At 39.8% G+C, this 26,505-nt stretch overlaps 2 protein-coding genes across 6 annotated transcripts; both read left to right on the top strand.

The window, feature by feature from the left end:
* The first annotated feature begins 12 nt into the window (after positions 1-12).
* On the top strand, positions 13-9,614 carry ercc8 (excision repair cross-complementation group 8). 2 transcript variants are annotated; one of them, XM_020593893.1, is made up of 13 exons: positions 42-123; positions 323-408; positions 1,254-1,349; positions 1,977-2,078; positions 2,534-2,657; positions 3,670-3,751; positions 4,837-4,905; positions 5,015-5,081; positions 5,704-5,807; positions 6,236-6,360; positions 6,494-6,691; positions 8,542-8,628; positions 9,161-9,614. In XM_020593893.1, the coding sequence occupies exons 2-13, from the start codon at positions 332-334 to the stop codon at positions 9,224-9,226; spliced, it is 1,197 nt and encodes a 398-aa protein (XP_020449549.1). In that variant the 5' UTR covers positions 42-123; positions 323-331; the 3' UTR covers positions 9,227-9,614. The 2 variants fall into 2 exon arrangements, with proteins under 2 accessions (XP_020449550.1, XP_020449549.1); XM_020593894.1 differs by having other exon boundaries at positions 13-408; positions 2,612-2,657.
* A 253-nt stretch (positions 9,615-9,867) lies between these two features.
* Positions 9,868-15,890, top strand: elovl7a (ELOVL fatty acid elongase 7a). 4 transcript variants are annotated; one of them, XM_020593992.1, is made up of 8 exons: positions 9,868-10,059; positions 12,489-12,575; positions 12,695-12,885; positions 13,689-13,769; positions 13,875-13,931; positions 14,066-14,171; positions 14,261-14,397; positions 14,529-15,890. In XM_020593992.1, exons 2-8 carry the CDS (start codon positions 12,512-12,514, stop codon positions 14,775-14,777), a joined length of 885 nt encoding a protein of 294 aa, XP_020449648.1. In that variant the 5' UTR covers positions 9,868-10,059; positions 12,489-12,511; the 3' UTR covers positions 14,778-15,890. The 4 variants fall into 4 exon arrangements, with proteins under 4 accessions (XP_020449648.1, XP_020449645.1, XP_020449646.1 ...); XM_020593989.1 differs by having other exon boundaries at positions 9,915-10,008; XM_020593990.1 differs by lacking the exon at positions 9,868-10,059 and adding an exon at positions 10,158-10,180.
* Positions 15,891-26,505: the final 10,615 nt, after the last annotated feature.

Raw genomic sequence — 26,505 nt, 5'->3', positions numbered from 1 at the left:
TTGGACGGATGTACTCAAGCAGCCAATCATGGCATTTGTCATAGACTATAGATTACTTTCCAACATGGCTGTCCATTGTATTGAGCGGATACAAAGCTAATCGAAATGGATATAAAATAAATAGTAAATAATGATAGTAATAGTACCATTTAAAAATTTTAACGGAACATTTAACTATTCCGCCGCTTTGGGTATAATATAATGCCTTGTTGGGCTCGTCAGTTCAGTAGTACGCGGCATGCTAGCCTTTGAACTAGGTTAGCTAAGGGTAGCATAGATTAATGCCAGTCCTGCTCCTAAATTACAACTTGTTTCTCTATAAGTTGAAGCAATGTTGGGGTTTCTGACAGCAAGACAGTCTGGTCTGGATGACCCTTTGCGACTGAGACGTGCAGAATCAACAAGACGGTTAGACATTTAGTGGTTGTGGTTGATTGATTAGTACTTCATATATTGTTATGTAGTTTATGTTTGCTTCATATATTGTTATGTAGCTTATGTTTGCATCTTATATTGTTATAGTGTTATGTATTGTTATGTAAACTATATTCAAATTGTATGTAGTATTTTGGTAGTTACATTTTTGGTGCACACAAACACATACACACATATACCATATCTCTTACACATACCGTACTGTGCAAATATGGACAGTAACAATAAAGTGTTTTATTTCTCAATTATTTTTCATGCTAAGTGCAACAGATACAAAAATCTAAATCATACCAATATTTGGTGTGACCACTGACCACCCTCTCTGTATACTTTATGTATTTTGAGACTGACTCAGTGATGTTGACATTAGTGTTCTATGTATTGTTCTTGACACTGAAGATAGTTCTTTATGACTCTTGCTGTCTGTTAAAGGTCATTGTCATGCTGCAGAATCAGTCAGGGACGGATCACCTGCCTCCCTGATTTTATTGTATGATGAATAAGAATCTAAACATATAAAGTACCTTTGTTTTTTATCATAAACAGTATTCTGTCAATTCATTATATAGATTTGGATTGCTTAGTTGTTTAACAGTGTTAGCAAAAAGAGAGATAAAGAGATCACTAAGCCAGTCTTTACATTTTGGAAACTCTGGCCATTGTTTACTAATTTAACTTGATAAATTATTTTGTGATGTGCTATCTACCTCACCTAATCATCCTTTTCTGCCAAAATATTGTAGCTGCCCCATGGCAATTGAAAATCTATGTGAGTCAGTTATGCCCTGTGATGCACACCTCTTTCTTTATCTTCAAAGAGTCCTCAGTCTGAAGTTAAACCCTGATAGAGATGTAGACCGAATCCATGGAAATGGCATCAACACCATTGACATCGAAGCAGTAGAGGGCAGATAGTAAGTCCACTTTGCCTTGTTTTAATGCAGTTCTCTAAATTACTACAGTACTAATTCTGTGGAATGATAATACTTTAAATGCAACACTGCAATGAATAGGGCATTTCAGAAAATGTTATCAAACAGCTGCTGAAAGTCTATCCTATGCTGACAATCATCTTTTGATATTGAAGACATTAGTAAACCTTTTGATAGTGTGGAGAGCATTAGTACTCACAGATTATTACAGCTATGAAGAAGCATTGTCACAGAATGCTACTACACCAGTAATATCACTGCTATTGAGATTTGATACCTATCCCATGTTTGGTTACATTATATATTGGTTAAATACTATAGAAGGTTTCTTTATGTGTCAGCTCACCAAAATAATGCCATATTTTCTTAGTTACCTGTTACTGGTATCAGTCCATACAGCCTAATCCAGTGCCATTGCCAAATTCTCTCAATAACAAATGGCATTGCAGTTCTCAAAGCATGGGACATTGTATTTGAAAAACTCAACTGGGAAGTTTATTTCCAGGAACAGTCTTCCATTCACCTGGGCCAAACCACAGACCTCAGACAAAACTGTTAAAAGCAGTGTCGGTAGTTCTGTTTGTGAAGCTAACATTTCTTATTGTTTAGCATGTTGTCTGGAGGTTCAGATGGAGTGATAGTTATCTATGACCTGGAGAACTACAATGGGAAACCACAGTACACCTGCAGGGCAGTCTGTACAGTAGGCAGGTAAATGTTAGTACTATACCAATTCTGTCCACTAGAGGGCATCATTTACTACCACAGTACCATTTTATTCTTAGCTTTCTCATAGACATGTCTTTTTTAGCACACTGGCCTGAATCCTGGTTTTTCTTTCATGATTTATTACTTAGGTGTGTTTTTGATGAGTGTTAATAGCCATATCAGATCTTATTTGTTGTTGCTTTGTGCAACATGATGAAAACTTGCACTATTGTGATTGAATAGGGCTATAAGAATATGTAGCATTATGATTTGCAGTGTAAAGGTATCTTTATAATCCACACAATTCATTTTGTTTTAACACTTCACAATACTTTAATGTGCTACTACAGTATATTTATGTGTTTTTAATGTAATAGGAAATCAAAAAGAATTATGTGTGAATTGCTTTCTCAGAGAATATGCATTCTTACTCTTATACCTGTTTTGTTTAAATTTAGGTCTAGCCGGTATGTCCACAAATTCAGTGTAGAGACGGTTCAGTGGTATCCTTATGACACAGGAATGTTTGTCTCCAGTTCCTTTGACAAGACGATGAAGGTTTGGGACACTGAGACATTAAAGGTAAGAGATCCATTCACCTTTTAAAGTTTATTTTTTAATGAATGTAGTTTACACTGATTTACTATTAGTTAGAACTTTGGAATGCAGTCCAGTATAAACTCAGTTACCAGTCAGTACCTCTCTGAAACAGTGTCAACAAATATTCCATGTTATTATATAAACAAAGATGGGCTCTATTGCAGAGCAGAGGGATTGCATTAACTTGTACAGCTAAGCCTTATAAACAGGTAACTCTGACTGGATATTTGGAGATTGATTGTTAGATTTTCTTATATCTCCACCATCCTTTCTCTCTCACTGTCTTTTACCCTTTCTTTCTAATTTTCTGCTTCATGCTTTCTACCTTTCTGTGCCACAAACACCCATATGGCAGGCCCTGAGCTGTGCTAGAGTTACACTGGCATCACAGTTACTGCAGAAGGTCAGGAAAGGGATGGAAGTGAACCCACTGACCTTTCATTTGTTTTTCCTCTATCTTTCAGTGTCTTTGTTCCGCACAGACACACACATTCATGCCCATTAAATTATTTATTGTGGTTGTGTATGTGCACATTAGTGTATTGGTGTCACTTGGTGTGTGTATGTGATGTACGTTTATGCAGACAGAGCCTCCTTTGTGTGCATGTGCCCATTGGCTGAGTCCATGCCGGTGCTGGCACACATTGACAGATGGGGCACAGAGAGGCTATTTATATTTGCTGAAGAATTTGCATTGTAACCGCCACTGCTGCTCGGGTGAGCTGCCTTCTGAGTTCTGAGCTGCTATGCTCCCCCCACTAATAATATGCTCTTATTTTTATGCAGTTCATTCTGTGAACTACTTCCCTGAACTGTGGTGAATTTATACCATAGCTTTATTTAATGTTATTATTATTTATTTTTATCATGAATTGAAGATGTTCCTTCAGCATATAAGCACAAATAAACATAGCTAACTATAGAGATAGCTGAGTTTCTACTACAGATCACTGACCCTCTCTGTCTCTCTCTCTCTCACCTTGTGCTTCTTCAGCCTGCTGAAGTCTTTGAGTTTGAGGGCAATGTCTATAGCCACCACCTCTCCCCCATTGCCAGGAAGCACAGTCTCATTGCAGGTGTGTGTGAATGCAACCACAGTTTTTGCTGATCTTGGTGACACAGAACATAGCAGCTGGAGTACCTACTGGCATTTCTATCACTGTGTGCTGAAAAGTATTGGACTGAAGCAAAAATCTCTTTAGCTCCCTTGTCTGTCTTCTGTTTCTGTTTCTAAGAAGTGTACTATGTGCTTCCCCGCAAGACACCGTGGACACTGCCCCGACTATGTAAATGATTTTTTAGCCCTGGGTTATAAAATGACATGTACCTAGAGGGGACAGAAATGGGCCAGAAGCTGTTATCTTTCTTTTGAGAATATACACACAGTGAGGTACAGTCCAGTGCGCATCTCAGTACAAATCCATAAAAATTAAAACATCATCATCAGCACAGCTCCTCTCCATTGTACTTTATTCACCTAAGGTTTTGGCTGTTCATGGAGTGAAGTTCAAAGATTTTTCTGGAGAAACATTGTAGGCATCTCAGGTGCTGCCACACCATGTCACCAAGCAGGACTAACAGGTTCCTCCATGGCTTTTGACTAAGTCCTAATAAATGTGCACACAGTCTCTAAGCTGGCGACAATCGGTCCCTGTCTGTTTTATTTTTTGTTTTGTTTTTTCATGTGTCTTGTAAGGAACAGATACTTGTCAGAAGTTACAAACATCCCCGGTGTCCTCTGTTTTATCCAGGATGACACATTAAAGAATCTGCTCCTAAAAAGTAACAGTAGCTCATTAATTCTGCATAAGTTTGGCCATTTAGATTTGAATGATTAAGTTATCATTTTTGTTTTGTTAAAGGTTACCAAATACCCATAGGTGTGTGAGCTTACATTTAGCAAAAGTTTGTCTCAGTGAGTTTTTATATTTCCCGCACCTTATCTGTGATAACATCAAACAGTGTTAACCCTTCTGAAGCACTTCTCCCTTTCGCACCTTGTACTTATCTATTATGATTTTGTGATAAACTGTATGATTGAGGTGAATTATCAACTTTTATATTATCATAATTCCGCCTTCTCAGTTTTTTTTAAATGAAGAAACACTGGCAGCCTTTTCAGTCTCCTCCCTCAACTGTCTCTGTGTTTCTGCATTTCCAGTTGGCACCAAAAACCCTAAAATCCAGCTGTGTGACCTGAAGTCTGGTTCACGTATTCATGTTCTTCAGGGTTAGTGGACTAGACCACACTTCCTATTTCTGCTATCTTCTTTCACACACATGTATGTATAGTTGCACACACATTGCTAAGTAGTAAAATAAAATATTTCCCCCTCCAGGTCACAGAGCAGAAGTCCTGTCTGTGCAATGGTCGCCCAGATATGAGCACATTTTGGCCACTGCCAGGTATGTACTGTTAACTGCCACTATTTCTGTGAAGATTTAGCCTCTGAAACCATTACCTAGTTTGCCCTCACAGCCACATCCAAGAATAATGCCAGGTACTGGACGGTCTTCATCATGTTGTGTCCCAGCAGTTCTTGTCATCTCAGCTCCCAGCCATCTGGCCGTGTTGCAACCCTGAGTCAAGGATAATGGCACCACATTGCTAGTAGATCAGCACTGTGGCACTCTAGTAGCTCTGTCAGTTTAGCATATGGTAGATACAGTCCCCACCTGTTTTATGCTACATTAGACCAGCTAATTAACCCACTGAGATCACTGTGCCGGTGTCCAAGTGGACTGTAAGTGATTTTGAAAACAACTGGCACAGAGAGGCACACAGAAAAGTGTACGATATTCTGTTATAGAGCAGCATGTTAATGTCCAAGAGAAAACCGACCTTTGTAAACAAACAGGTTATATGAATCTCATTTGTCTGAGCATACAGTGTATATATAAATTCATGTATTGCATTTAATAGTGGAGTCATCAAGCATGTATCTTCTTTTGGGTAGCTTATTAAACTATATCATTAATTAATGAGAAGAGAGTTTAAAAAAACAATTGCCCAATTTATCCTTCTAAGTGCAGACAGCAAAGTGAAAGTATGGGATGTGCGTCGGGCTTCTGGTAGTCTTTTCACTCTGGACCAGCACAATGGAGACAAGTCAAAAGCTTCTTCTGAGGCAGGTACTGTCCTCTCTCCTTTTTACATTCTTTTCCACCATCTTTTATTTTTTATCCTGAGATAAATGAGCTCTTTTAGCTTTAATATAGAAAAGGAGAAAATGTGCATGCCTAGCAGAAGTTAATGTCAGGCATCCCCTTGGGTTTGACGACATTCTGCACATACAGTAGCTGTTTTTCCTCCCTAAGGTCCTGTATGTGTTCATGACAAGGGGCCCAGTCCCTCAAGGAAACCAGTTTATTTTTGCAATTTTGTGTCATAATAGGACACAAGGGTTTATAACAACTAAAGACACTAAGACCATGTTATTAATGGATAGGTATGAGGCATGATTAGGTAGAAAAAATTTGTACTTTGGTACCATGATCATGATGTAGGGAGAAACAGAAGACAAATGCATTGTTACCATGCCTTACCTGTGTCTAAACAGTAAACACAGCCCATAATGGCAGAGTGAATGGCTTATGCTTCACTGGTGATGGCCTATATCTCCTCACCACTGGAACCGATGACCGTATGAGGCTATGGAATAGTGCCACAGGAGAAAACACACTGGTAAGGTGTATATGTGAGGGCTAGCCTACCTGAATAATCACTTTGAATTATGTAGATGCAGCAGTTGCAGACCCAATTTGCCTTTCACTTAGCAGATTCTGAACCTTGTGGCCCCTCACTTTTTGTTCCTCAGGTAAATTATGGGAAGGTCTGCAATGAGAGCCGTAAAAGACTCCAGTTCACGGTGTCACGTGGCTGCAGCCCAGAGTTTGTGTTTGTGCCATGCGGCAGCTCAGTGGCGGTGTATACCCTCCACACGGGAGAGCTGGTCACTATGCTCAGGGGTCACTACAACAGTGTCGACTGCTGCGAATTCCACCCAGACTACCAGGTTAGACTCACCGAAATCCCGGGTGGTGACTGTTCACTGCACCTGGCCAGTATAGCCATCTATCTGCAGTGCTACCTTTGTTTGTGTTTCCCCCCGTTTCTGTTTGTTCTGCCAGTGGCCTTGTTTGTCTCCTGTATGCTTAGAGAATTCATGTCAGTTTCTCTCTGTCCACGTCAACTGTTATCGTTTTGTTACTGTAGTAGGAGCTATTGAAATTTGCGATTATTATAGCAGTTTCAAATGAGCCACCACCACCCTCACAGATAACATGGTAAGGTCAACATTGCCTGAGTTATACTGAGCTACGTCAAATGCAAATACAGGTAGTGAGACAGACGTTAGTGCTCTCAGTCTAAAGGTTGACAATGACTCTATGACTTTCAGAAGTCACATGGTAACGGTTTAACTCCACAAAGGTAATGCCATCTCAGTGTCAAATACAGATGGTACTGTAGTTTCATCATTATCTGATATATACAATACTCAGCTTGTGGTTGTTGCCATTTGTGTGCATGACTATGTATACAGTATATATTTCTATATAAGTACTTTTATATTGTTATTTTACTTATGTACATTCCTTTTTCTTGTTTGCACATTCTTTTCTTTTTTGTTCTCTCAATCTTATCTTGTTTGCTCGTTGCCTTATGGAAGAACATACACATTGAGAGCCACCGTACCAGAGTTAAATTCCTCATGTGTCCAACACACCTGGCCAATAAAGCTGATTCTGATTTTGATTTGAGGATTGAAGGATGGGATTGTCAGAAAACCACCAGAACAGGGATGTGATATTAGTTGACATTGTATTGATATTTTTCTCTTAGGTTGCATCAAGTAAAGTATTGTATTGATTTTTGTGATATACAATAACACTGTTTTCCTTGTTACACACCAGTTTACCTGATTTAGGCTTGAGACTGTTGAGGTTTTTGTCATTTATTGAAAAACAGCAACAGAACAAATGTATAAACACAAAGGTGACAGGAAACTCAGATTCAAACTAATAAAATAAGTTAAAGAAATACTAAGATAAACTTTCACACACACACACACAGAATCCAACTAATGAGGTGTGTCAAAATAAATGTTTTGGGAGTGAAGTGAAAGAAGTATCTGTAAATTTAGCATGAAAGTTGAATGTCACATTGTAACGGTAGTTTATTGGCACATGCCTGTCAGGTTAATCGTGTACTTGTTAATTAAACTGACAATATAAAGCTATTTCAGGTTTACTCTTATGCTTGTTAAGTTGTTTTTTTTTTTGGGCTCCTTTAAAAATAGCCTAAAATGGTAACTATTGGTTTTCATTTTTCTGTTTGTACTAAAGGGTCAGTAGTGTTCCTTTGTGCTGAGAGACACTTCAATTATTAGGTAAATGTAGTAATACATATCCATCAACAGTCTAAAGGGATGTCCAATACACGCCTTTGTGATTAAGCAATCTTAGTGTCTGATGTCATACACAGCTTTCGTATGCATAGTGGATCTAAGAATGCAGTTAGGCAGCTCATCACTCTGGTGAGTTCCAGAAAAGGACACCTAGTTCTGAAAAGTGTATTTTACATTTCCTTCATACTGTACCTTTGGTCTAATGTGTCAACCCTGTTCAGAACCATGGCACTGACATAGTCTCTCATGGGTTCACCTGTGCTGCGTGGACAGTTTTTAGCTTATGAATTATTTTACTCTCTGTCACAATCATGCTTGTTTTCCACTGGTGCTGAAGTCATTGTTTGGATGTGCTTTATGGTGAAGGTTATGCTGTGACAGCCGATCTTTATTTTTTTATTTCCTGTACCTGTTTGTCAGAACTGAGGTGTCCTTATGCTTCTTTATACTGTATGTAGGAGCTGTATAGTGGAGGTAAAGACTGTAACATCCTGGCATGGGTTCCTGTCCTTCATACCTTGGATGTGGAAGAAGAGTCAAATAAGGTACATGCCATAATGACAGGGAATCCAGTAACACAGTAAAGTTGTACACTACAAGTCGAAAGCCTTTTAAACTCTCATTTTGTTAATTTGCCTTGGTGGAAGCCATAATCTCGTAGATACTGTAATTGGTGCATCATCTAAGGACTTTCATTTATGACAGCTCAGCACATAGTGATACACTTACAAACCCAGGAACACTCAGCTCTGTCATCCCGTTTCTCCATTCAAGTAGTTTCTATTAAATTACAAATGGGTGTTTCTCACCTGGCCCTTTCCAGTTTAACTTGTTTTCTCATTTATCAGATGAACTCAACAAAGCAGTAGTTGTTATCTGTCATGTACAAAATGTTTTAAGGCAAACTTGACACGGATGACCTGTTTTTTTTTTGTTTTTTTTTTTTCTTCTTCCGGCAGTGCATATCCTTATATGGTTGTGATTTGTGAGCAAATTGTGTTTCTGTAATGGATCTGTTTAAAGAAGAGCCTGTTCATTCAGACTTGATTTTGAGCTGACTGTCTGGATTTCTTACAGGGGGCTGCTGGCCAGTCTTCAGTGAACCCTGCCTTTCAGGACGCATGGAGCAGCGATGAGGATTAATGCTGGTGTTTTGTATGTGGACAAAGTGGACACACAGGTGTCTGAGCATGCGCATGAGTGCACATTCTTCACAATAAAGCTGTCAGAAATGGGCAGGTCCAGAGACAACTCTAAAGATTAATACATGTTTAGGAAAATGTCTCCTTTTTGTCATTGCAGATAAATACAAGAGCCTTAAAATTAAAATGTGTAAATAATTGTGACTTTATATTCAGTGGTTTTGTACATTTGGTATACAGATGTTGCGATTTTTATTTGAATGTAAAGCTACTGTGATCCTTGGTTGTACTCACAGAGCAAAACTGCCATTGTTTTGTCAATTTTGATATGAGAAGAGCAGACTCCTGGAAGTCATTCTGAGGCTTCATGCAGAAATAAAAAATGTATCCATCCACATTGGGGGTTTTTTGTTTGTTTTTTTGAAAATGTACAATATGTGGCATATAAATCGAGTTATTTAATATATATAAAAGAGTATTTATATCTGTGTGAAGTGTTACCGACAGCTGAGGCTGTGGTTGTGGTTCTGGGGAGGTTATGGAAAAAAACAAGACTGACTGAAGCTGCTAATCTCCTTTTTGTGCTGCCTGAAACCAATTATTCTTGTGGGAAAGACACTGTAGACTGTTGTTGCAAAACCTTGACATCTGAGGCATCGCTCAAGAATTTAACGTGGCCAATCAGCGAACGAGAGGCGGGCTTGGTCGTTGTCAAAAGGAACGAGGAGCGCGCAGACGTTAAGGACGAGCAGATTGGAGGATACACCTGTAGGACGGCGACAGGTGAGCCTGACCGCGAGGAGTTCAGGTTGCGTCTCAGCAGCAGGGCTGAAGGTTGGCAATTTAACGTTTCTGTCTTTGTATAACAAGGCTAAGTCGTGTTTATAATGTAAAAAAAAAAAAATGTAAAAAAGTTGGAAGTTGAAAGATAAGCAGAGATGGTCTGAGAGCACCGGTACGTCAATGCAAACGCGTGTCCGTGATGATCATGGCCACCTGGGAGCGGGCTTGTTTTTTTCCGCATCATCAATTTCTCATCAGTTTAGCGACTTGTTGAGGATTTCAGCGGTTACGGGTGTAGAAAACGGCCAGAGAAGGTCTACAAAGGTCTCATTTAGAAGTTTTCAGTAGTAAGGCTTCTTCAGACTAAACAACGAAGGCGTTAGCTTCAGTTTTGTGTTTTTGTCGGGTGGTAGCGTCAGCCAATGTAAGAAATGGTCTTTGCTTTTCAGTTTGCATGTGGAAAATGTCACCGGTTTTTGTTTTGTATAATGGCTTAGGTTAGGTTACATGCTGGTGTTGAACTAAGTGGCTTTGTGTGTGTGTGTGTGTTTAGTGTCTTTTTTTTTTGTTCTGGCCCTTCCTTATTGAGTTTTTTTATTTTATGGCCCTTAGGGCCAGATTTCCTTCAGCTGTGGGTTTTATTACTGGAAGCTGGGTGTCGACGCTGCAGCTTTTTAAAGGTAGCCTACATTAAATTAAGAGGAGTGCCATGGGAGTAGAAGTAGAAGGCTTTACACCAGGATTCCTGACATAGTGTTAATTTGCATGTCAAAAGCTTGCCGTGTTTTTAACAATCCCCTTTATTTGGCAAAGTGTGTGTGTGTGTGTGTGTGTATGTATGTATGTATGTATGTATGTATGTATGTATGTATATATATACACACACACACACACACAAGGAATTTGTTTCCGGTACGGAACCGAGGGAACTCACCGAGGACTCCGACCATCGGGGGCAACTTGGGGGTTCAGTGTCTTGCCTAAGGACACTTCGACACGTGGACTGCAGGCACTGAGATTTGAACTTCCAGCCCGGTCGGTTTAAATTCCTGTTGGCTAGACGCACCTTTAAAACCTGTTGTGTGCTATGTAGCCTACACCTAGAACACGTGGGATGGCATTTTCTTTTTTTTTTTAGTCGCAGCGTTGATCAGATGGCGATTCTGGTTTCTGCAAAATGTGTATATATATATATATATTAAACCTAACGCACAGAGTGCCCTGATTTTACTTGACTTCTGGTTTGTCAAAGTGGCAGATTTCTCATACTACATGCATGTTTAATAAACCAGTCATTTTGACTTAAAGCCAGCACTGACTCTGTCACTATGCCTGGCATGACTCCATCCTAAACTTCATATAGATATGAGGAATTTAATAGAATGTTAATTTATGATTGGGGCTTCAATGAATGATTTTTATATTTGTTAATCTGCAGATTAATTTTGATTAATAAATTGGTTGTCTGTGTTAGACATTGGTGAATAACTAACATAATTTCCCATTGCCCAAGGTGACCAGTAGTCCTAAACCCAAAGATAGTGAGTCGATCTTCTTACAATGTAAGACTGGTAAATGGACAAATCCTCACAAGAGAAGCCGGCACCATTAAGTGTCTGATGTTTTTAACTTAACCATGGACAAACAAAGAATTTTCTTTTCGATTGGCTAGTTCTTTCAGCTCTTGTATTTAATGGCTGCAGCTGTTGACACCAGGATACCTGGGGAATATTGTGTCCCGTTTGCTTTAATTTAAAAACTGTCATTCTGACATGGTGTCAGTCAATTATAAGCAGCTGTCCATTGGAGCAGTTTTAACAGCCATTTGCATGGTTTTTCTTCCAGTGCTTTTTGTATTTTGTGTATATTTATATCATAAGATGCCTGGCAATATTCATGGTGACATGGTATAGATAGTCCAAAAATGATATTGTATGTGAATGAGAAATTATTTGTACACTATCTATGCATACATGTTTCTAGAGTGACTTCAAGTCACCATTTCTCTAAGGCTGCTACTAATTGTACTCCTTGTGCAGTCTTGGCTTTGTCTGCTTAGAAGAGCAGCCACAAATACCAGTGTCTTTGTCTGTCCTTGTACAGTCCAGGCTGAGGAGTAATTTTAGTCTTAACTACAAATGGCCATATTCTGCCTATAACTACTTGGTTGAACAATTTTATCAAATGTTAACATGCCATCTTGAAATGAAATGCCAGTTGCAAGTGGAGGGAATGATACTATGTGCTGCCTGTCACACACTCTGGTGGGTGGGTGTGTTTTATTTTCTTGTAATTTATTTATTTTTTTTTAACTAAAAACATCAAGTTCTGCTTTCCTGAATCTAGTTGGGAAGTCACTTGCTTTATTTTTTGCTGTTATTGAGTGCATATTAGTGAGTCTGAACCAGGCTTCTTATCCACATGTCACTGAACCAGTGTAGTCGAAGTAACTTCCTAATATTCACTTTTGTTCTTTGTAGAACTAGAGGAATCTCATCTGGAAATGGAATTTTTTAATATCAAGTCCTCAGCTGCACTCATTTTTGATGAGTTCTTTCAAAATGCAGGTGAGTCTTTCACCATTTAAACATCAAGCGTTCAGAATGTCTTCTGCCATGTTTGTACTTTTAAACACTATCATCACTTCTGGCTTTGACACTCTGTCATCTTGTCATTTCTGTTGCAGACTCACGGACGGAGAACTGGTTGCTTATGTCATCTCCGCTCCCTCAAACGATCATCATTGCAGCATACATTTACTTTGTCACGTCGTTGGGGCCTCGGATAATGGAGAACCGCAAAGCCTTTGACCTCAAAGGAGTTCTTGTTGTCTACAACTTTGGTGTGGTGGCTCTCTCGCTTTACATGTGCTATGAGGTGAGTCATGTTCTCTTGCTTCTATTAGCCCCGATTGACATGGGTTGTTGGCAGTTATTGATTTTGCATGGTAGTGCATATGACAGGCTCACAGTTGAGCACATTGTTAAAATCAGAGCCGTGACCCATGCCATAGTCTTGTGAAATCTGTTTTTGTGGATGACTGGGTTTTTAAAATGGACTGTTAACATAAGGGGGCGGCTGTGGCTCAGGAGGTAGAGCGGGTCGTTTCCTAACCGGAGGATTAGCGGTTTGATTCCCAGCTTGTCCAGTCAACATGTTGAGGTGTCCTTGAGCAAGACACTGAACCCCCAGTTGCTCCTGGTGATATCACCGGTGTGTGAGTGCTTGGGAGTGCGAATGGGTGAATGGCCGAATAATGTGAAAGCACTTTGAGTGTGCTGTAAAAGCATAGAAAGGCGCTATACAAGTATAAAACCATTTACCATAAGGTTAAACCAGCTCGGCAGGTGTAATTTCCTCTTTCCGTGCACCAGATTCTGCAGATATTGCCTCAGAACTGCAACGCTTTAGTATAGTCATCACTTTTTCCTGTCGAGATGCACCAAATTCTTCAACATACTGTATTTCAGTGTAGTAACTTGTAATGGCAAATTTGATTTTTAGACCCCATACCCTGTTTAATATCAGTTATGCCAGTCATTGTTTCCAACCTCATTATGCAGGCTTACTGCTTGGCTTCATGTAGCCTGACAATCATTCAAATATTTTGTAAAGGTAACATGAAATTGGTCACAAGCATAACTAATTCAATTTTTTTTTTTTTTTTTACTGTTTTTCAGTTTGTGATGTCTGGATGGGGAACAGGATACTCTTTCAGATGTGACTTGGTGGATTACTCTGATTCACCACAGGCTATGAGGGTAAGGTGCTTTGAGCTGTGTTGAATCAAATGTGGCACCTGACATATGGTGTAAGATCAATGTGGTTTTGTATCGGTACTGAAGTGTTCTTTGTCTCTCCTCTAGATGGCGGCAACATGCTGGCTTTTCTACTTCTCAAAGTTCATTGAGATGTGGGACACAGTAAGTAGATGCTGAAATGAATACACTTCCTAATTTGTTTTACTGTATTGCACACAGATTGACATTTTGTTAAATTGTAGCACTTATTTTAACTTGGTAATGTCCTTCTTGACCGAACTTGTTTACCTTTTCAGATTTTCTTTGTCCTGAGGAAGAAGAACAGCCAGGTGACATTTCTTCATGTCTACCACCACTCCATCATGCCATTCACTTGGTGGTTTGGTGTTCGTTTTGCTGCAGGTAGAACTCTCCTCTTCTAAAATGTACAAGCAATATTTTCCGAGTTTCTCTTGACATTTTCTGACTTCCTGCCTCACTCCTTATTTCAGGTGGTCAGGGGACATTCCACGCGCTGCTGAACTGTGTTGTTCATGTTATCATGTACACATACTACGGCCTGACTGCAATGGGCCCCAACTACCAGAAGTACCTATGGTGGAAGAAATACCTCACTACCATTCAGCTGGTATGTTAAGTAGTCTAATGAAAGACTCCTTTTTTGTGTGTACTTTTATTCATTCTTAAAGTTGGGTTCATAATGACCAGTGGTGAGTCTTTGAAATAAAGTCAGCCCTTCCTTTCTTTGTTGCTACCCAGATCCAGTTTGTCATGGTAACCAGCCACATCTCCCAGTATTTCTTCATGAAGGACTGCCCGTACCAGTTCCCCATCTTCATCTACATCATCGCCCTGTACGGCCTGATTTTCTTGTTTCTTTTTCTCAACTTCTGGTACCATGCCTACACCAAGGGCAAAAGGCTGCCTAAAGTGTTGCAGGCTCAGACATGGTCACACCACACAAACGGCGTCATGAGTGGAAATGCTGGTCATGAGAAAGATGAGTGACACAGGACTTGGCTCATCAAGAGGTTTCGGGGTTGACCTCACTTGCGTAAGCAAACCACTGTGGCAATCTGAGATTGAAATCCAATTTTGTTTGGATTGTTTTTTTTTTGTTTGTTTTTTTTTTGGTTGCAGTTTTACTTGCGATTACAGAAGACAATCTTTAAATTATGACCAAAGCCATGTTTGAGGTTTATTGACCCCAAGGTGAGGGTTTTATTTTTGTTTACACTAAAGGTAAATTCCAAGTTCTGTGAAATGTCCAGATATCATCCAATTTTCTATTACAACATGACCCCCTTAAAATGTGTCAAACTGTATATACTGACTATATTGCTTCACCTATGGTAAGATTGCAGGGCTCTTGGCTGTACACTCACACTGGACCTCCTGAAAAAGCTTTTAATGCTGTGATTTAGTTTTTTACTTTGCTACTCAGACTTAGGAAATCCACTTACATTTTCTTAAGCTGTGCACTGAAAAGTTGGGGACTGTTTTATTTCACTAGACCTATGATGACCGCTCTGAGGTGACCTTTAAAATGGTGTTACAATGTCCTGTTGTGCATGTGATTGCTGCATGCACAACAGGACAGTTTTTGTTTTGATCACACATGCATGCCCACCTCTTTGTGGCCTTAATCGCAGCTGCTGCTGATGGTGCACACTTTTCAGCGGAAAGAGCTATCTGCCTACAATGTCATCACTTTGTAATGACTTATTTCTCTTATGAAGCAATGGTGCGACGGATACCGGTGAGGTGAGGTCTTGAACGATCCAGAGCAGAGCTTTATCTAAAGTTTTACTACTACTTGAGGCATTGAAAAATACTGTATTATGGGACCACAGTACGCACAACAAATTATTTAGCCAACCAGCAGAAAACATGAGCAACCATACTTGTCTGCTTTGAATGTTTTGGTTTGTGTGTTGAAACTCTGTGGCTACTGAGGTCTTCAGATGGATGGGGTAGCCTTTGGAATGAGGTCTGGAGTTTGATATCTGGTTATGATGATCTTGAACTAAAAAGTGAGTAACTCTGCTCCTTTGACTGAGGACAAAGGATCAAGCTTAGTGTGGAAATTGTTTCCACATTTTTGTTCAAATGCAAGCACATGTTAACACGCATCTACATTTGTAGTGCATAAAAATGTGGGTGAGCTGTTCTCCTTTTTAATAATGTTAATGCTGTAAAATATGTAATCTTTTATATGTATTTATATAAAATAAATCTGGTTTGACTGTTTTTCTTTCTTGATTGAAAATGGAGATGTTTGAATAACTTACAATTTGAGAGCCTCAGGGTATGACAGATGTCTAGCTAAAAAATATTGGGTGGGTTGTCCAGGCTGAGGCACAGACTTGATGAGGGATAGCACATTTGAAATGTAAATGAAAACATGTTTCCATGAAGTAAATGCATACATTTTTTTTGAGAGACTTTAAAAGATCATTTTGGCTGTGTTGGGGGGTGGGGGGTTTCGGACTCTTGGCCAAAGACACTGCTGCACCCCCGCACTGAGGTGAACCACACTCAACACAATTTGAAGGAATAAGTGCAAATATCATCCTGCACCTATACATATCAAAATAATTAATTTGGCCAAAATATTGTCTTAAACACCAGCAAAATGTTGTTTAAGACCATTTGTATGCTAAGCGTTTAAACTAACTCAATGCCAGACCAGCCTAATGAAGTATTTACAATGATTTTATTTATTTATTTATTTTTTTTGGCAAGGTACATCACCTAAACCTGAACTGCATTGCTGATTAAGAACGCCAACATGCTTTGTAGTTGCTTAATTAAAAGGAAACGCTAAGAAAACTCAACCACATAAGCAGGTTAAAGCTTGGTTTAGTTATGTTAAAATGACCGGTTCATGATGCTTTTCTTCACAGTAACATTTGACACTCTACAGGAGACATGGTTGTAGGGAGTACCTAAACCTGTATCTGCTTTTGTGAAAATCCTATTTTAATGAAGTGATTTTTTTTTTTTAGTCCTGACTGTAATTAGCTATTGTCATCAGTAGGTGTTGCTGCTTAGTTTTCAATACATTATAGTAAGATGGATCATTTTTCAGCAATGCTCCTTTTCAATGTCAGAATATTGACTAAAGCCTCTCTGATTCTCTATAGACAAGCTGCAGGCCAGTAAACTCTGAAGTTCATAGTTGCTTGGTGAGAAGCTTCTTTCTCTAATAGGCTAGTGTTTCCAGAACTGAACAAATATTTATCCTATCAACCATACATTATTCAATTTATATGAAGGGATTTTAAGAGGATTTTCATCACATTAATTTTCCCAACCAGTAGAGAAGCTTATACATTGACCTGACAAAGCTTGAGTAGTTTTTCAAGAAAGAATAAGATAAATGTCTGTTTGGGCAAACTTGATAAAAATCCTATTGTGTCCTCTGTAATTTTCCTATATGTACTGTATATTGATTTCAAGTATAAAATTTATTTTATGGGCAGTGTGGAAATGTTGGAAAACATCCTACTCTTTCTCCAACACTGCTTCTCCTATCCATCTCTCTCACACAATCATGTTTAGCAAACAGAAGAGCATGTTGACCTATCTTTTGGATAACAGTATGTCCTTCTGCACTTGAGTGGCACATAATGATACCACCACCAACCAACAGCACCTGAGCTTTTCACTGAGTGACACTCAGCTCTGTGATGGCAAATATGTGAGCTTTTCATACATAAAAGGAAGCTGACATCAGTGCAAGATAAAACTATGAATTACAGAAAACACTGCAAGTTTGTTTTACTTTCCATATAAATATACTGGGGTATATCATTGTTCGCACTAAGCGGGTGAATGGAGAGATGAGAGCAGGCAGCGGGACAGCCAGACCCCTGGAGGCCCTGGGGCATTGCTCTACACAGTGATCAGTTCCAACAACGCCCTTTTGTCTCAGAGCCACCCTCGCAGGTCCTTCCCTGGTTTGAGTGAGGGAGAGGCTGGGTAGGTCATTATCAAGCTGAATGTGTTCAAACATGTAACACAAATGAAGCGACTCACAAGCAGGATTTGTTCTTGTCTTTGACCACAAGATATATGTTCATTTTAAAATACATTTTTGATCTTACAGACATTTGTTACATTTTATTGCTTCAAAACATTTATCCTTTTATGCTGCTGCACAAAATATTTCACTAAAAATTGCTAAAGCAAAGTTCTTAGAATGAGCAAAGGGCTTCCACATAAAGCCTTTTACTAAACATTAAGAGGGAGATTCCGCATTAGTGTTTTTGTTGGATGGATGAAGTGGATGAAGCTCAGTGGGGAAAAGGTGATGTCGTAAACTTCTCAGCACCAATCAAGATTTAGCAGCGTGAATTAAAATGTGTGCTTAGCTATATCTTTGAGAATTAAAGTAAATAATTTTTTCAGAGAGTTTTTCAGCCCTAACTTAATGTTCATTTAATTTATGTAGTAACCCTGCAATATTTCTGGCCACTTGGGGACAGCAGAGACCAGCTGTGTGCACACATCACATACAGGGCACTATCTTGCAACAAAAGCATCTTGGGGCATTAATCTGAGGATCCACGGCGTCTGATCAAGACGTATTTGCGCAAGTGGTGTTTGCATGTGTCCATGTTCATTTCGGTAATTTGATGATGAGGAAAAACGGTTAAAGAGACCATGCAAGTAGCAAAAGGGGTAGATGATCTCCTCATTAAAGCAGGGGTGGGTTTTGGGATTATCATGCAATTATCCAACCAGTGTGTAACCTCACATCCCCTTTAAGAGACGTGTGAGTTTGAACGTTTGGCGGCTTGCTAGCATGCTGGTGGACTTGCCATGTCAGACACCTGTAAGATTTTCCACTGAGGAAATGGATCTGCTCGTGTGCGAGGTGAAGGCGCACGTTCAGTAATCAAAACAGTGTTTATTATAAATACATATATAGATGATATTGATGTGCACAACACCCAATGAACACAATTTAATCTTTAAAATGTTTTTGCATCTCCTGTACAGCGTGTACCAGGGTATAACAAGCACAGTGCACGACCACTGTGCACGCACAACACAATCAAAGTGCCCATTAACTAGCAGGTACTAAATAGTTTGCACAGAGTGTTTAGACCTTTTTCACTGAAAACAGCTGCTTGCTGTGGCTGAAATTAATTCTACGTAACAAACAGTAAGTTGCAGGTATTAAAACCAAAATAATGAACTGGAAAATGCTAAACTGCTGTCTGCTCAAGTGATGACTGAGAAGAGGCCTCTCGGGGCTTTTAAAACAACATACTCTAAGTACACAGAGGAACAGATTACAGATCAGTGAATGAAAGAAAGCTATAGATGATGTCTGGTTTCTTTGTAGACAGTATAATCTGCCAAATCGCTACACTTTCTGGCAGTGGCACATCATCTGAAAGAGCAACAAGGTTTGTGTCAGGTTTGCTCGGCCGCTCTGGCCTCCCTCACCTTTCCTACTGTCTCTTGCCCATTAACACTAATCACGTTCACCTGTTCCTCACTCCCTTATCACCAGCTGCACATGATTAGGTTTCTCACTATATTACCCGGTTTCACTCCTCAGTCACTTGCCAGTTCGTTCTAGTCTCTAGGCCATTTTTTCTCCGTGCTGTCTCGGTTTTTTTTTTTTTTTGTATATTATTATTCCCTAGCCAGCTACTGTTTTGTGTTCCCCCCATGGACTGTTCCTCCGGACCGTGGCTCCACTCTCCCCTCCCAGGCAGGTCAATGCTCAGTCGCCTATCTGTTCCACTATTGCCTTCATTTCTCTGTCTCTACCTTCAGTAGCCACCATCACCACCGACCAGCCCAGGAGTGACCCAGCCTACGCAGCTCGGCCCAGCTCTCCATCTCCTCGCCTCCTGCTGTTGGTCAAACACCCGGTTACTACTCATCGACAGGACTACGCACTATTTCCCTCTGTGTATTGTTACTCTCATCATCACTGTACATAATAAATCACTGCTTGCATCGAAGTCAGTTACCTGGGTCCGCCTCTTTCTCCTTCGCTCACTGACAGGTGTGAACGGCACATAACAGTTTGAGCATTTGGAAAGAGTACATCCATGTATCTCCTGATATCCTATCGTGTAAAGGGGTGACTACACCTGGGAAACATTTTAGAGATGGGCAGCAATGAAAAGTATTGGCTGTATAGGTGGGAAGAGAGGCTGTCAAGACCACAACAAGTGAGAATAAAGAGATAAAGAGAAGAGGCACAACCTCAGTCTTGATTAGACTGTGTGCAATTGCTCAGTTGATGGTGAATCTATTTTTGCTTGGTCACTAATATCAATCTCTTAAATGGTGATTATGCAGAGTGAATTTAGTTAGTGCTTTAAGCATTGCCCAGGTGGTCTGTAACATCATTGATATTAACATGAGCACAGCAGAGCAGGGTAATGTGTGTGTGTGTGTGTGTCACCGCAGAGAGCAGATGGCTCTCTGAGAATAATTATTGGTATTTTAGATAATCATGGGTATTTGGTTGCCCTAATAATAACCTAACCTTCTGCTTTTTCTGTCTTTTGCATCTTGCTTTAAGATCTCTTCGCTGTAAAAAAGAGGAATAAGTATGGTTTGGCTCATTAAAGTTTATACAGTATAACAGACACCACGATCAGGGTGGCAAAACAGTCATGCGTTGCCAGTGTGCTGCTCAAGTGTCTGCTCTCATTTGTAATGCCATCAAATTCAAGATGTATGTGTGTGAAACTGATCTGATTGGAAGTTCATATGCTTATTAAAAGTGATGCTTATTTTGTTACTGGTGCAGCTGGCAGAGCTGTACTTTGTCATCTTGTTTATGTGTTTAATGCCGTCACAAGAAACAAACTGCCATGATGTGCCTGAAACTAAATATCTTTTTGGCCAGAGAAATGGTCTTGTTATGATTTCTTAAATCTCAAAGTAATATCCTAAAATATTATTTTTTGTCCAGAAAACAGTTCAAACCCAAATGACATGACAGATAACAACATCAAATCCTTACACTCAAACATTTGCATCAATTTTGCAGACAGTGTTTTCTGTGCACCTGCACTTTTACATCTCTAGATGCCTAATTTCACCTGTATGCTTATCCCTTCAGTGCACACCTCATATCGTGAAGAACATCTCTCTCCCAGGCTGTGATGGTTGTTGTCAGCAGCTCTGGGTACACAGCAGTGGAACAAATGTGGTGGATTTTGGACCTAGGAATGTCTTCCAGCTACTCCTCTTGCCTGCAGCGGCATGTCTGTCCCAGAGCTGACTTACTGATTACTGTCTTGTCTTCCAATAAGGCCACACTAAAGTGAGTCTGGTCTGCTGTGTATATGTCAGCTGCTCCCACTGTGGCGGTATGTTGTCATATCTGCTTAAGGACTGGCAGCCGAGAAAGGCTATTTATGTAGCCTGCTTTCAGATTTTTCATGTGTGCAAAGAATTTTCAGCCTCCAAATCTTTAGGATGTACAGATTAAAGACTAAATAATTTCTCATTGCACTGACAAATCACAGTACAGATGTAAATTCAGTGCATTCATTTTTCTGCTCTTTACCCAGTAGCCTATAAAAAGTTAGCCATGCTGGTTAGTTAATTTCAGTCTTTAAAATAAAGAAACAAATAATCAAATCAAATCAAACAGCCTGAATCAGATACCACTATTATCCACTGTGTGAAAAGTGGCTGACTGTTGCAGCTGTTCATGTTCCAAGTCAATATTTGGATGAGGGAAGAGGTGCATTACCTTTGGTGTGTACTTATGAGTGGGGAGCATTGGGAACATTACCTCAAAATGGGTTCTCAGAAATTCTCATATGTAACAACAACACAGTTACATTTAGTTACATACATGTGTTTGTGAGGTCTTATAAACTATCTGAATGTTGTTCTTCTGATTAAATTATCTTTGTTATTATCATTGCTGTTTGCCATCATTTTTAGTTTAATAGTCTGAACATGGAGTATGTTGAGAATGTACAGCCAAAGGAGTCAGAAATAAAAACACTGTAATCTTTTCAGCCATTTGTCTGGATGAGAATCCTAAGATGAACATGTTCCAGACATGTAAGAACAGACAACAGTTATCCAGAGGGGTTTCTAAAAAAGACAGATAAGGTTTGATTGTTTCTGGTGTTTGCCACACTGTGTTATTACATAGGTACTTTGACTCTGTTACTCCTCAAGATGTTCTTATCTCAGCATTTGATTGGGTTTTTAAATGCAGATATATATAAACTATAAACCCCTTAATATGAGGAGATCCACGTGTGCACTGACTGAACTGAACTTACCTGCAGTCCTATTTGGTTTTAATGAGTGTGATTTAATGCTATATTTTAATACAGCTGGGTAACATGCAAGAGACAGACTGAAAGCAATGCAGCAGATGCTGCAATAGCCCAGCTTTTAGTCCCTTGTATGGGTCATGCTGCAAAAATGTTGCATCATACATTTCCCATAATGCAATAATGCATTAGTGTCTTTTCATTACATCGTCCCTATGTGGTAAAATTGCACATCTTTCTGTCATGTCTTAAGGACCCAAATGTAGAACCACAAGCAAAGTGATGTTGATGAGAACAGAGGACAGGGCTTTAATAGAGCACAAAAAAGGCGAACACAGTTCAGAACCAAACAGGAAGGCAAATGACCAGATCCGGGAGAAACAAACATCCAAACACAGGAGAGCCCAATGGTTCAAACAAGGGACAACAGGAGAAGCAGGTGGAGAACCAAAACAGGAAAACAGATGACCACTGGAAAGTCACCAGAAGTGCTTCTTCATGAGCAGGCGGGTAGAGCGTGTCATGGCATCAGCATTTCTGTCCACATCAAATACTGTTTGCACGCAAGTGTTTTTACCTCTGATTCTAATCCAAATATCCTACACAACCAGGAAGCAGCTCAGTGTCTTGCCTGACTACATTCTCCTCTTGACTGAGGTGAGAATTTGTTTTGATCCAGCTCCAGGGCAAAAAGAAAAATGTCCGAGTGTGTGTCCCAGATAGTTTGGGAGCTTAAATAAATACAACAAAGCCTGTTTCAGAGCAGATGCTCATTGGCTCTGTGACATAAGTCATATCTCTCTCATCACTGTGTTTTTACATGCAAACAGCAATTGCAGTTCAAGTTGTCTGGGGTTGCTGAAGCAAAACAGAGTCACATCATCTCTAGAGGTCGCAAGTGATCTGTGAGTGTATGTCAAACCTCATTCATTCCTTATTTTGTTTTATGTCACAGACTTTATTTCTGAGGTATTTTCCCATTTTCCCATAAGGAAATATAATGAGAATTCACTGATCATTCATTTCTGTTTTTTAAATTTTCTAAAAGAGTCCCCAATTGGTTCTCAGGTAATGTGAGCTCCTGGCTGTAGATCCATAATTAATGAGTAGTTATTAGAATGATATTCATCTTTTCATCTACTTATTGGCAAGAAAGGCATTAAGTGTGCTTCCTAAACTGCTGAACTATTTGTTTACTATCACAGAAATATGCAGTAGTAACACAGGGTTAATCTGGACACATCAGCAGCTCTGCCACGATTCAAAAAACCTTAAACATGTTAATGTTAATTTGACATAATTTGATACAAACTTAATGAGGAAAAATGCCTTAGCTGTAAACTGATTAATGGATCCTTGGCAACTATTTGCACATTACACAACAATTTCCAAGTATCTTTCTTCCTTCTCTGTCTGCTTCTACTTTCCTGATTGGAAATGTTTCCATCTACTTTCCCCATTCTGTAAATACAACAGCAGCTCTCCCCTTCTCTGTCATAGTTGTCTCCCTCTCTCCTCCCCTCTCCTCCCCTCCTCAGTTTGTTCACAACCATGGGAACTTTCAGCAGGGTGGGGGGAGGGTGCACATGATTGGCCAAGAGGCAGGAATCACTCTGACATGATTGGCTATGAGCCTGGGAGCTGTGAGCAGAGTTCCCTCCTTATTCCAGAGAGCATCAGTAAGGAGCGGAGTGGGATTAGCTGTGTTAGAGATGCATGCCAGATACTTTTGCTTGTTTTGGTTTCTCTGAGTGGGGCTCTTACGTAGCAGACAGGACACACTGCACAGTGGCTAGGGGTGGATAAATACACATTTTCTGGAGCTTTCACCAAAGGATATAAAGTAAGTTTTTATATGACCCTTTGTCTCTCTGAATCTTTGTATTGCTATACAAGTAGTACAATAGCTCATCTTTCTAGGGGGTTATGATTTAGTTAGCAAAACTGACACAATTGTTGTAATGTGACATCACCACAAAATTGAAAACATCACACCAAATACACATAAAGATCTATCACTAACTCTTTCTTCACAGTTTTATTCCAAAATTAGAAGTTGTGTGTGTGCAGGTGCAAGTGTGTGCATACATTATGTGTCAGAGTATTTATATACCTGCATACACATACAGTAGATGTGTACATGCATTGGGTTATTGAGCATATGTACTTCCATTCTATGTATTTGAAGGATGTATAGAAAGCAGCTGTGTGCTTCAGAAGAGGGAACGGTGCAGTGCGACTTCACAGTGACCAACTTCATTAGCAAACCTGTCACTACAATGCATTGACAGAGGAGCTCAAGGACTCTCCTCCCAAAATCTCCTGGTGTGACTTTCAGGCTGCAGGGTGGTGGTGGTGGTGGCACTGGCAGTAGTTGGCTATAAATAGGTCTGCTCCAAATTGTGCTGCAGTTGCACAAAAATTCTGAGTTCAGTGTTTATATATACGTTGCAAATACGTTGATCTTTTCAGCAGCTACGGTGTCTTCATTGTAGACATAGTTAAATTAGAGAGTGCCATAATGTCCTTTTTTACTTCCATACTATACAGTACAGTAATGTCCTTAACAGGTGGTAGAGACTGAAGGAAAGGCAAACACTGATAAAAAGAAATGACATTAGAAGTAGACAAAGTGCAACATGTCTCTGTCACTGTTTTTGGATTTACTGTACGTGTGGATGCGAGAGTGTGAAGTGTTTGCATGTGTTTTCCTTATTAAACTGCCACATGTGGCTGAGCATTACTCAGTAACTCTTCTCATTTCTCAGGGTGCTGTCACCTCTGCTGCTGAGTCAAAGAAATGTTTGATTTCCATCGATGTCCTTATCAAATTCCTAGTCAAAGCAGCTTTTTATAGCTTGCAAGGTACATTGCAAATGTTGCAGTCCATACAACGCAGAGCTTTGACTTGTGATGTTGTGTACTTACTTATTTGAATACAGGAAAAGTGAGTTTAAAAAGTTACATCATATCAATACACGCAAGAGTTCATGTTGAGCCAGCTGAATAGCAAAACAAACATATAGACCAGTATATGTTTCATATCCAAGCACTGCTCATAAGTAGGTGGAGACCATGGCTCAAATGATTTTTGTTGTTGTTTAAATAAAAATCATTCCAGGCCACTTTATTTTTACCCAATTTGTGGCCCTGTAAAGGTAAAAAGTTAAAAGTCCTGTATTTGACATCAACAAAACTGTGTACAAACAACCTGTGGTTTCTTGTCCGTTGTTGTGTGATAGCAGGAAATTGTCCTGCAGTTTACCCACCTGTCAGGTTGCTTGTCTCAGAACTCCTTTACTGCAGTGTAGAACACAGGGAGCCTTGTGTTTTACTTGACCTCTACTATGCAAATATATATGGTTAGGCTGCCAGCCAGTGCTGCACTCCACCTCCACATGAATGAACCTGTGAGATGAGAGTGACACACTAAGCCCATTGTTTCACCTGCACATCATCTGAGTGCTGAGATAAAGGCTGTAGCCACAAGCTGAGACTTTGACCTATATGACCTACATGTATATGACAGGGGTGTCTGCACTCTCCTCCTCTTTTCTCTTATCCTAGTTGTTATGATGCCTTAGGTTTCCTTTCTGAATAAGTGTTGCTACTTGCCAGTGTGAGTGAAAGGAAGCACAGAGTAATGAGCTTACCTTGATGTACTGTACTGTACTGTGTGTACTGTACAGGGACAAAAAGCATCTGCATTGCTGCCGATGTGTTTGTATTATTACTGAAGACGGATCTCTGCAGTTATATGAGTGTGAAAGCATACACTGTGCATGCTCAAATCCTGTACTGGCTTCAGTGATGTATAACCTCTAGTGACAATTTACACTCCAGTGTTTATCACACTTTGTTTTATCCAGATGTAGCAGGAGCAGATCTAAGTGATACAGTGAGTGATGTAGCTATTATGAGTTTCCAAATATGAAGGCTTAGGGTTAGGCCATAGCAGATGACTGCTGTGTTTGCTCCCAACAAAGTCAAATGTCACAGGTTTCCCTGAGCTATTCTTGACATTTTATGAGTGGGAGTTAATCCATCCATCCATCCATTTTCCAAACCGCTTAGTCCCAAACGGGGTCACGAGGGGGCTGGAGCCAATCCCAGCCAGCTGCGGGCGAAGGCGGGGTACACCCTGGACAGGTCATCAGCCCATTGCAGGGCCGAATGGGAGTTAATTTGCTTCCCAAAACATCTTCATTACAGTAATAAAAGCAATGTTTTTTCTGGCAAGGGAGAGTGTGCAAAAGTCATCTAAAGCTCTTGTGCAGGGGCACCAATGTACATGCATGCACACATACACGTGTAAGCAAGCAATGCAAATGGCATCTAAGTAGCTTTTTTATTGGAAACTCTGTTCCAATAAAAGGGAAATTTCTGTGTACTCAAGGTTTTTAGAGGTCATTCTGGGACTTTGCTTCTGTCCAAATTAAGTAACATTTGCTGAA

Source organism: Monopterus albus, unplaced genomic scaffold (genome assembly GCF_001952655.1).
Source record: "Monopterus albus unplaced genomic scaffold, M_albus_1.0 scaffold20.1, whole genome shotgun sequence".
In the NCBI taxonomy this organism is placed as follows: domain Eukaryota; kingdom Metazoa; phylum Chordata; class Actinopteri; order Synbranchiformes; family Synbranchidae; genus Monopterus; species Monopterus albus.
Note: the sequence above shows the minus strand (reverse complement) of the source record. Positions and strands in the feature narration are given on the sequence as shown.

Coding starts and splice junctions, on each gene's coding strand:
- elovl7a (XM_020593992.1), top strand. CDS start 12,512: ATGGAATTTTTTAATATCAAGTCCTCAGCTGCACTCATTTTTGATGAG. Junction 12,576..12,694: donor TGAGTTCTTTCAAAATGCAG/GTGAGTCTTTCA, acceptor TTTCTGTTGCAG/ACTCACGGACGGAGAACTGG. Junction 12,886..13,688: donor CGCTTTACATGTGCTATGAG/GTGAGTCATGTT, acceptor ACTGTTTTTCAG/TTTGTGATGTCTGGATGGGG.
- ercc8 (XM_020593893.1), top strand. CDS start 332: ATGTTGGGGTTTCTGACAGCAAGACAGTCTGGTCTGGATGACCCTTTG. Junction 3,752..4,836: donor GAAGCACAGTCTCATTGCAG/GTGTGTGTGAAT, acceptor CTGCATTTCCAG/TTGGCACCAAAAACCCTAAA. Junction 8,629..9,160: donor TGGAAGAAGAGTCAAATAAG/GTACATGCCATA, acceptor GATTTCTTACAG/GGGGCTGCTGGCCAGTCTTC.